At 33.4% G+C, this 11,831-nt stretch overlaps 1 protein-coding gene across 1 annotated transcript; it reads left to right on the top strand.

The window, feature by feature from the left end:
• Positions 1-1,368: 1,368 nt before the first annotated feature.
• On the top strand, positions 1,369-9,527 carry LOC131845750 (uncharacterized). Its single transcript, XM_059194840.1, has 2 exons — positions 1,369-1,483; positions 9,130-9,527. The coding sequence occupies exons 1-2, from the start codon at positions 1,369-1,371 to the stop codon at positions 9,525-9,527; spliced, it is 513 nt and encodes a 170-aa protein (XP_059050823.1).
• The last annotated feature ends 2,304 nt before the right edge of the window (positions 9,528-11,831 follow it).

Raw genomic sequence — 11,831 nt, 5'->3', positions numbered from 1 at the left:
GACGAACAGTAGCAGGTTTAGGCTTAAAGGTTTTAATGTTATAGGAAGTGTAGATAAGGTCGTGTTTGGAAAAACCCGGTGCAGGAAACTGACCATGTTTTAAAACACAATCAGGTGAGGAGACATAAATATGATCAAGCCAAGTGTTCGGAGAATCCCGGTTGGTATGGGTAGGACTAAGGGATAACACTTGGAGACCTACCGATCGTGTAATGTCGCGTAGTTTGCGAGATCTATAGGTGTCTTGAAGCAAATCGGTGTTAAAATCACCCATGATAATGTGATGTGTGTACTCTGCCATAATATTATCGAAGATAGACTCAAGGTTTTGGAAGTAGTCATGGAAGGAGGACAATATATACACCGAGAACAATCTTAGTTCCCTTAACATCAACCACCACGAATAAATATTCAGCGCCACCAGAGAAAGAGGAGGCAACTAATGTTTTATAGGCAAACCCACTTCGTAGGTATATAGCCACACCGCCACCTCGCTTATCAATACGATCGTTTCTTATTAAAATATATCCGGGTAAACTAACGGAGGTGGAGGGCAGAGTGGGTTTTAACCAGGTTTCAGAAATTAGAATGGCATCCAAACTAATCGAGCTAAAAGTATTCATCAATTCGCTATGATGTTGCGGTAGACTTTGAGCGTTAATGTGACAGATATTCATGCTATGGCGTGTGTTTACAAATTCATTTCTGAGATTAAAGGATAAAAGTGGTAAATCTAAAAGGGATGTTTCTAAAGACTCGAAAGAATCATTAGAACTGTGGGCTGAGTAGAATGATTCATTGTCAGACATTTGGTAAATAATGTATGTAAAATATATAATATAATAATAATAAATATATATATATATGCAATATAAAACTTAAAATAATGAATATACCAATAAAAATAAATGAACGCGTAACACCAACACTAATACCCTGCACGAACCGCCGGCCAACTGCAAGATAAATAATACTTTATAAATAAATCACAATAACTGTAGACAAGAAGATAAAATGAATACATCGTACAATCAGACTCGACTGTAAAAAAAAAAATATTTATACGTAAATTAAAAAAAAAAAAAATTTTATATAATAATATAAACTAACTGTAATAAAGTTATACTATATCAGTCTCAAAGGAATGAGTATCCAGTCACAAAATACATATAGAAATAACATTACAGCAGACAAGTGACACATGCTAAAAATGACAGCTCGAAAGTAACTGTCACTGTCAGAGACTGATAGATTGATAGTGAAATGAGCTTATAAAAAAAAACAATAATTATATGTAAACAGAAAAACAAAAAAAGAAGTGGGTGAAGTTATAAAAGCAAAACAAAAGGTATCACTGAACATAAACATATGTTAAGCTACTGTTTTGTCCTCACGGTGCGCTTGGAGCGCGAAGGCCCGGCAGTGGCGGCCTGCGTTGGTTTGACAATATCAGCAGCCTCAGATGTAGGCAGAATTGATTCCGGTGATATGGTTTCAAGCCTATCTAAGCTGGAAATACGCTGACGAGCCCCAGCAGCAGTTATGGCATAAATAATACCGTTATGAGTCCAAACATCCAAAAATCTTGCTAAACAACTTGTTTGGCAGCAGAAATAAGGAAAGAGATAAATTGTCCTACAGAAAACAAAATAAAAATCGTACCAAATTGTTGAAGTATAGGTACCGTTAAATACATGCAATTTCTTTATGACCAGCTTTATAAATCATTAACTCAAAATTTATATCCCATTTATCTTACAAAATTCCATTACATTCAACCACCTTATATGGTTAGACTATAAAACTTCGCACTGACATAATCGCAAATTACAACCTGGTATCACCTCACACTATCTATCACTGTCAACTCCAATCATCTCTGTTAGTTGCCCATCATGCGATTCCCTGAATTCACCGGTTGGTTTCAAAACTGGCCGCTCTTAATTCACGCCATTAAATACAAATTGGCTCGGTAATGACACGTCGATATCGCGACCATCTTTGTAAATTGGCCACGATAATAGAGATCAGTGTTCAACAGGTATTGGGTGGGTGATGATAATAGACACGCGACGGATTAGTGTGCTCTTTCTGATATCACAAGTTGTTTTTTTTATTTATTAAATTTACGGTTAATTTATTATTATTTTAACAGCAGTGTCAAGTGCTCTCTCTGATATCACAAGTTGATTCTTTAATTAACTATTAAATTTAAGATTAAATTATTATTAACAGCTCTGTCAATTGGGAGTTAATTATATATGTATTTATTATATGGCGATATCCACTTTCTACGCGTGTACCTTTGTAGACCATTAATTGTTGGTGATCAACATCAATATAGCAACTATACAACCAATTATATTTATTATTGTTTTAATTTAATTTGAATATACTCACATTTGTAATTAATTATTTCATCTAAGGATAATTCACAAGCTCAGCTTATTAGTAATTATTATTATTCACTGAAAATTTCATCCTAATTCCTCCAGTATTTCTTAAGTTAAATCCTCACACATCAACTAACAAAAAACCCTCGTCATCTCGTCAAGATTTTACAAATTTATTGTATATAAAGATTATCGACCTCATGAAAAAGGCGACGACTGTATGACGTAAGGGTATTATCGAAATGATAAATATATCATATATTATCGCACGCTTGCATGTCGCATGGGTCATAATGGAACATTTCTCAGCGCATTAAAATGTCGAGGTGCTAACCAGAGGCGGCGTAGGTTAGTTAAACGTATACGAGGTGCCACTTATCAGCCTGTACACAGGACTGGTTGCGGACGGCCTATAAAAACATAATGGCCTATCTCGAACGCTTTGTGTATCCATGTTAGTATAATAACTAAAGTGTAATAAAATTGCATTTTTATGATTAATTTTATTTAATATACTTAAAAGTAGGTTACCTATTAATGACATTATAAGGAAAGTGGGCACAAAAATATATCACCAGCAATGTAAATACTGTCTAGTTATTTTTTAACTTGTTTTTCTGCTATTTTTCTGTATTTAATTTCTCATAGAGAATATATATATTGTCTATACGAAAATTTTTGTCAAAGTATATATTTATATCTTGACAAAAGTTTTAGTGGTTTAATATGTTTCTCTGTAGGAAATCATTAACCATATATATGTGGCCGTTTTTCCGCATTTTATTTCGTAATAGTATCACGCATGAAAGGTTTGGTCAAAAAAAATTGGTCAAAAGACAGATCGTCAAAATACAATAAAAATGTACAAAGAAAACATCAAAGGTTGTCTTTGGCAACAACGTATGTTAATACAGAATGGCAACACATCCATGGCGATATTGAAATATGTAAGCGAAAGTTGCCAGTTTCCATTAAATAGGCCATCAGATTATTTGCCGTTGCTGCTTTCATTTAAAAAAAAAACTATAGTGTTTACATTAATTTGAAACAAAAAACCCTTGACATCTTTACATTTAAATTCAAAAATCTCATCAGACACTGTCCCACAAAGGCGAAGCGGCCGGTCCGCGAATAAATAAAGGGACATACAAATCAAATGCTAATGAAACCAGTGGCGAATTAAGATAGCCGACTGTGTCCCGAAGTTGTACTGTGTTTGAAATTCAGATCTTAATGGGTCGTTTTATGGTTAGTTGATTTGTAGGAAGTCATGGTAATTTGTCATTGCGAGATAAAAGTGTTGCCCTATTTTAATTAAATGAAGAAAGTGTGGGTTTTTTAAAATAAGAATCTGAAATTATTTATTTATTTAAACCTTCGTCGGTGTACAGTTTGATATAGTCCTGACTTCCAAACTAGCGTGAGCGTGAGATATCAGGAGTCAGTTCCTCCCCAAAATAACTTAATTAATAATGTTATCTTCAATTTTTTTAATAATGATCATGGATACAAGTTCTTCAGTCGAATTTTTGTACACATAACATTAAAATTTAAACAAACTTAGAAATTGTTATCTTTAAGGTAAAGATGTGTTGCCATATTAACTGCTGACAATGTTTTTTTTTTAGGGCTTTGATAATGGAATGGTGCACCCGCCTGCGCTAACGGTTTACGCTGGCGGGGCACCAATGGAGGATGATAAGATGAGCATGAGGTCAGGTCAGTTAGCCCATCGTGCAAATTCACCAGGAATCACGATGGTTTATAACATGGTACATTGCTACAAATCATTTTTCCCCCTGCTGACAATGTTACTAATATGTAATTAATCATTTTCTTTTACAAATATGTTTCCTGGATATTCTCACAATGTCATCTAATTTTGGGACTAGACGACATTGTGTGAGCTTTTTTGTCCCACATAAAACAAAATAATAAAAACACAGTGCCATCTAGTCCCAAGCTAAGCAAAACGTATGATATGAGAACTTGACAACTGACAGACAAATAATCATAATATCTCAGGGCTTCAAAATAATTCAAACAGCGCCATCTAGTCCCCGTAATAACTAGTCCAAACTCAGCAAAGATCATGATTCATTGACCAGGAATTAACGATCAAAATGATTTGTATTTTGGTGTTCAGTGTGACCACATGTGGAGGTCAACCTGATATGATACAATACTATTACAATAGATAATAGTACTAACAGCGAGGATTACCATTTCTGTAAAAAATACTCAACTACACATTTACAAAAAATATATATATAAGTATATGACTTGTCTAGTACCCACAACACAAGCTCTATTTAGTCTGAGACTAGATGGCGTTTTATGAATTGTTCTTAATATTATTGTAGTTTAAATTCTTCATTTCATAACACTAATTACACAAAAAAAAAATAAGGAACCAACACCTCTTTGTAGCTCAGAAAGTGTGTAGATATTTATGCAGTGCTCGGTGGTGATTAGTTTTGTGAACTGTTCAAGGATATTTTTATCATAGTTGATTTTTTTATTTAATAACACTAAATACATATAAAATATAAGGTACCAACACCTCTTTATAGCCTATAAAGTGTCTAGATATTTATGCAGTGCTCGGTGGTGATTAGTTTTGTGAACTGTTCAAGGATATTTTTATCATAGTTGATATTTTTTATTTAATAACACTAATTACATATAAAATGTAAGGTACCAACACCTCTTTGTAGCCCATAAAGTGTGTAGATATTTATGCAGTGCTCGGTGGTGATTAGTTTTGTGAACTGTTCAAGGATATTTTTATCATAGTTGATTTTTTTTATTTAATAACACTAATTACATAAAAAATGTAAGCTACCAACACCTCTTTGTAGCCCATAAAGTGTGTAGATATTTATGCGGTGCTCGGTGGTGATTAGTTTTATGAACTGTTCAAGGATATTTTTATCATAGTTGATTTTTTTTATTTAATAACACTAATTACATAAAAAATGTAAGCTACCAACACCTCTTTGTAGCCCATAAAGTGTGTAGATATTTATGCGGTGCTCGGTGGTGATTAGTTTTGTGAACTGTTCAAGGATATTTTTATCATAGTTGATATTTTTTATTTAATAACACTAATTACATATAAAATATAAGGTACCAACACCTCTTTGTAGCCCATAAAGTGTGTAGATATTTATGCAGTGCTCGGTGGTGATTAGTTTTGTGAACTGTTCAAGGATATTTTTATCATAGTTGATATTTTTTATTTAATAACACTAATTACATATAAAATATAAGGTACCAATACCTCTTTGTAGCCCATAAAGTGTGTAGATATTTATGCGGTGCTCGGTGGTGATTAGTTTTATGAACTGTTCAAGGATATTTTTATCATAGTTGATATTTTTTATTTAATAACACTAATTACATATAAAATATAAGGTACCAACACCTCTTTGTAGCCCATAAAGTGTGTAGATATTTATGCGGTGCTCGGTGGTGATTAGTTTTATGAACTGTTCAAGGATATTTTTATCATAGTTGATATTTTTTATTTAATAACACTAATTACATATAAAATATAAGGTACCAACACCTCTTTGTAGCCCATAAAGTGTGTAGATATTTATGCAGTGCTCGGTGGTGATTAGTTTTGTGAACCATTCAAGGATATTTTTATTATACTTGAAACTATTTATTTAATGACACTAATTACATATAAAATATAAGGTACCAGCACCTCTTTGTAGCCCATAAAGTGTGTAGATATTTATGCGGTGCTCGGTGGTGATTAGTTTTGTGAACTGTTCAAGGATATTTTTATCATAGTTGATATTTTTTATTTAATAACACTAATTACATATAAAATATAAGGTACCAACACCTCTTTGTAGACCATAAAGTGTGTAGATCTTTATGCGGTGCTCGGTGGTGATTAGTTTTGTGAACCATTCAAGGATATTTTTATTATACTTGAAACTATTTATTTAATGACACTAATTACATAAAAAATGTAAGTGCCCATAAAGTGTGTAGATATTTATGCAGTGCTCGGTGGTGATTAGTTTTGTGAACTGTTCAAGGATATTTTTATCATAGTTGATATTTTTTATTTAATAACACTAATTACATATAAAATATAAGGTACCAACACCTCTTTGTAGCCCATAAAGTGTGTAGATATTTATGCAGTGCTCGGTGGTGATTAGTTTTGTGAACCATTCAAGGATATTTTTATTATACTTGAAACTATTTATTTAATGACACTAATTACATATAAAATATAAGGTACCAGCACCTCTTTGTAGCCCATAAAGTGTGTAGATATTTATGCAGTGCTCGGTGGTGATTAGTTTTGTGAACCATTCAAGGATATTTTTATCATAGTTGATTTTTTTATTTAATAACACTAATTACATAAAAAATTTAAGGTACCAACACCTCTTTGTAGCCCATAAAGTGTGTAGATATTTATGCAGTGCTCGGTGGTGATTAGTTTTGTGAACTGTTCAAGGATATTTTTATTATACTTGAAATTATTTATTTAATGACACTAATTACATAAAAAATGTAAGGTACCAACACCTCTTTGTAGCCCATAAAGTGTGTAGATATTTATGCAGTGCTCGGTGGTGATTAGTTTTGTGAACTGTTCAAGGATATTTTTATTATACTTGAAACTATTTATTTAATGACACTAATTACATATAAAATATAAGGTACCAGCACCTCTTTGTAGCCCATAAAGTGTGTAGATATTTATGCGGTGCTCGGTGGTGATTAGTTTTGTGAACTGTTCAAGGATATTTTTATTATACTTGAAATTATTTATTTAATGACACTAATTACATAAAAAATGTAAGGTACCAACACCTCTTTGTAGCCTATAAAGTGTGTAGATATTTATGCGGTGCTCGGTCTCGTATTTCACGCCCGACAACAATAAGGAAGGAAGTGTAATTTCTCGTAGATCACTATCGTGCGACACGACGCCGCCGCTACTGATGTACCAAATGAATCACTATTAAATAATTTAAAATTGAAATCAGGATTGGTATTTTGCTAGGCAACCGCTAACTAATAACGTAGATTGTTAATATTTTATGTAGATGTATTTTAAAGTACCTACAGATATTAAAACTTAATTACAGACGATATACATTTCATCCTTAAAATGTACGGTAAAGAGAGAGCAGGGTCTCTCTAAATAGAAATAACTAAAGTAGTGCTTATTCCCTACAATATTACAGTGACACAATAAATCTATACATACATACTAGCTCTCCCTGCAAACGTTGTTTTGCCTTAAAATAAAATAAAAATAAGGGGTGGACTACCTCTAACATTTAGAGGGATGAAAAATAGATGTTGGCCGAATCTCAGACGTACTCAATACGCTCACAAAATTTCATGAGAATCGGTCAATCCGTTTCGGAGGAGTATGGGAACGAAAACTGTGACACAAGAATTTTGTATATAAGATAACTCAAAGGTGACTGACGTAGTGATCTATTAACGCACAGCCCAAACCACTGGACGAATCGGGCTGAAATTTGGCATGCAGGTAGATGTTATGACGTAGGCATCTACTAAGAAGAGAATTTTGATTAATTCTACCCCCAAGGGGATAAATTAGGGGATGAAAGTTTGTATGAAACTTTGTCAATTTTAAACCAATCGGGCTGAGACTTTGCATGCATTAAACTGACTGACGTAGACATTTCCTAAGAAAGGATTTTGATAAATTCCACCCCTAAGGGGATAAATTAACGCGAGCGAAGCCACGGGCAAAAGCTAGTATAGTATATATTGTTGACCAGTACTAATTAATTTTACAATACAACATATTTAATTGTTTACTATGTATATAAAATTAATATATCGATGTATATTATTATAATATATATAGGTAATCAAAAAAGAAGATATCGTGATATCTTGGAATTGTCATATGATAATGTGATGTCCTTATCATGGGTATTATATGATAACGTGATGGCTGTAGTTCTGTTCTAGTGTATGGACGACGGATACCATTTACCATCACGTGGCACGTCAGCTTGTTTGTCCTTCTAATCACATAAAAAAACAAAATGTATGAAAACAAGAGGACATTTTTAAAAGCACTCTTAACATACCGTAGAGTATTTTAATGGCAAATCAGATTACTTGGCTAATTAATTTATGGGTGCCCCTGTTGCTCGTTTCTGTTTTATGTTAATTGCCATTTTATGGGACAATTATTTTTTTCATTAATTACGAGCAGACTAATGGCAAAATTATGCATCGTGGAATGCAGAAGAATGAAATAAATGATGTAAAATAATTAAGAAATAATACTTGTCTATCTTCACGTTAGATCCATTGAGTGGTAGGCAGGGAAAACAGAGATTTTCTTAATTGACGGTCTCGGTTATCTAGCAGTTGAGGATATCGTTTTGCTTCCGATAGTCAAGGTTCGATTCTTCGCACAATGCAGTCATTTGTATTTATGAATATGATTGTTTATATTGGGCTATGTGGGACACAGTTACCTTGAAATAATAATTGCATTGAATAATGTCTAGTAAGACAAATTAACTATTGTGTACTAAGCACTGCTGTGTCTAAACTGTGTCACCCACCTTACATTTTCCTATTGTCATTTAGTATATAAGATCAATATTTTTATACATATTATCAGACAATAGGAACATTACCAAGGCCACGAAAACTAGACTCGTTTATTGCCTAATATTCCCCTTTTTCCTATATGCGTCAGAGACATGGACTCTTCGTAAAACGGGGAAGAAGAAAGTTGATGCGTTGGAAATGTGGTGCTGGAGACAGATGCTAGGAATATCGTCGACAGAGTTTCGTACAAATTATTCCATATTAAAAGATCTATGCATCAGACAGCGCCTATCAACCACAGTGCAATTACGCATTCTGACCTTCTTCGGTCATGTATCTCACCGTGGTAATGACTCCATAGAGCGTCTCGTAGTGCAGGGAAAAGTGGAAGGCACCAGGCCACGTGGTAGATCACCAATGAGATGGACAGACCAGATCAAGGCCGCAACTAAGTGCTCAGTTTACGAATGTACCCGGAAAGCTACAGTCCGCGACGAATGGCGCCGTATTACCAAAAACCTCACTCATCTTGATTCAAAATATTGACCACGACCACTCTGACAAGAGTGTACCGACTAAGAAGAAGAATTGTCAGTCAATTATCATCTGTAATATACATCGTCTCAACCAATAACACAGCATCATTCACCCGCACCAGGCTACATTCAAACTACATATATATGTATTAACAAAAATAAAGTAAATTACTACTATTTATATGTATAATATATATATATATATATATATATTATTCCGACATGGCAAAGGGCGTTTCTGCCACGCCATATCTAAGATTAATTCAGATTGTTATCCGCGTGTCCATGACCGGAGAATCAGTTAGGAATAGAAATAGAAATGGACACGCAAAATTTAATATCCAGCAGTTTCAAATCCACAACTTTAAGACTCGTAAACAGTCATAGTAAACCGCTAAGCCATGAAGCTCTCAATTACTTTGATACAGATATCTTCCTGAAATTACTAACTAATGGAAGATGGACTGGATATATATCAGAATATATTCTCGGTCTTTTACCAGACTTGGACACATCAAAGCAAGGCGCGGTATAATCAACTCAGTGAAATAAATTACACATACTATTTTACCTTATAAATAAGTTATAACATCCACTGAGAAAAAAGACTACGTAATTTGACGGCCAGCGGAAAGGCTTTTGGGTACCGTGACCCAATTCTGTACATTTATTTTCTCCTGCCAACGTATTTTGTACGGATACGGCCTGAATTCAAGTTCTAACAGCGGCAAATAAATTCATTTATATTATATTCAGTGTTTATTTATTGGACTGTATCGATGTAAATGGTATATCGAGTATTTTTTTTCACATTTCTAACAATGTACCATGTCGGGTACATTGTTAGAACCCCATGTGGATTTCCCTGGAAACTATTCAGCCTTTTGACCTATTTTTTTTATTATCCGGTAGATGTGTTCTATTTTTTTTATTCATATTTATGTATATATATACATATATATATATCTTTCTTATATATATATATTCTCATACTACTTATTGTACGGATATATCCCGTAATACCCATTTACCCTATTAATAGTAATTATACATTGTCGCGTACAAGCAGCAACAAAACGCAACACAAAAGGAGCGTTCTGATTGGAGCGCACACCCATCCAATTTAAATTCGCTTCGTAATGTAACAGACTTAAAATATCAACCGCTCGATCTAACGTACAATTTGTTCACTCCACCAAATTTGTAATTAATAGTATATTTACCATTAAATTCAAGACTATAAGCAATTCTATCATTTTCTACAACCCGTAATCTGCTGAAGCCAACATCACCTACCATCTGAGCATTCGAACCGCATCATCATGTACCATACATAAATATTTTCACTTAATTATTCTTATTACTGGTGGTTTTCAAGATTCCTGTTGCATACTCTAAAAATATTTATCTGTCATTACTTTTGGAAAATTTCTAATTTTATTTTGTCTGGTAAGTACAACACAATCTCTGCTTAGCTTGGAACTAGATGGCGCTGTGTAAATTGTGAAATATTATTATTGAGCAAAACTCGACACAGCACGTTAAATTAGATACGGCCGTCAAACTTAAGCAACTTGGCTTAGAATTAAAACAATGCGGTGATACTTAGGTATATCTAGTACAACCGTTTGACAGATTGCGTAACCTCACTCTAAAACTAACGTCCGAACAAGTCTCAACTAGTTAATCATACCCAACTACAAAGTATCTATTTTGTTAACATGAAACTCTATTCAGTTCGTATCAGTCGGGCCAGTTCCGAAACTAGTGATGGGACGAGCTGATTATCGATATATTGTTTTTTTTAACTTAAATGCACCTAAAATGTGCATATAGTGGATTTAACACCTTGCGGCGTTATCTACCATTCAACCAAAAAAATATTGTTAGAAATAAACATAATTCCCAACAATTTTTTTTAGAAAGGTAGGGAAAAATATTAAGTACAAAAAACTTGACGTTCATAAGCGGCTAAAATGTATTACAAGAATAATTTTTTTTTTAAATTCACATTGTTTTTGAATTTGATTATATTAACATTAACTTTTACCCGTAAATTCTTCGATGAAGTAATAATAAATGATAGGTTTGTTTGCGCGTCTTCTAAAAACATAAATTACAAATATATATATATATATATATATATATATACATATGTTGTAAGCCGCTACACTGCTTTTACCGCCCCCCTTCCCCTGCACAATATGGACATTATTATTCGTCGCCATCTAACGAGTGAAACAACCACCGCATGCATCAGTAAACAAAAGGAACTTCTTAAATATTAAAATAATCTATATTTGTGTCGCGAGTG

This window comes from Achroia grisella, unplaced genomic scaffold (genome assembly GCF_030625045.1).
Source record: "Achroia grisella isolate CSIRO2021 unplaced genomic scaffold, CSIRO_AGI_Agris_v1 utg483, whole genome shotgun sequence".
NCBI lineage: Eukaryota > Metazoa > Arthropoda > Insecta > Lepidoptera > Pyralidae > Achroia > Achroia grisella.
Note: the sequence above shows the minus strand (reverse complement) of the source record. Positions and strands in the feature narration are given on the sequence as shown.

Coding starts and splice junctions, on each gene's coding strand:
- LOC131845750 (XM_059194840.1), top strand. CDS start 1,369: ATGTTAAGCTACTGTTTTGTCCTCACGGTGCGCTTGGAGCGCGAAGGC. Junction 1,484..9,129: donor TGTAGGCAGAATTGATTCCG/GTGATATGGTTT, acceptor TATATGCGTCAG/AGACATGGACTCTTCGTAAA.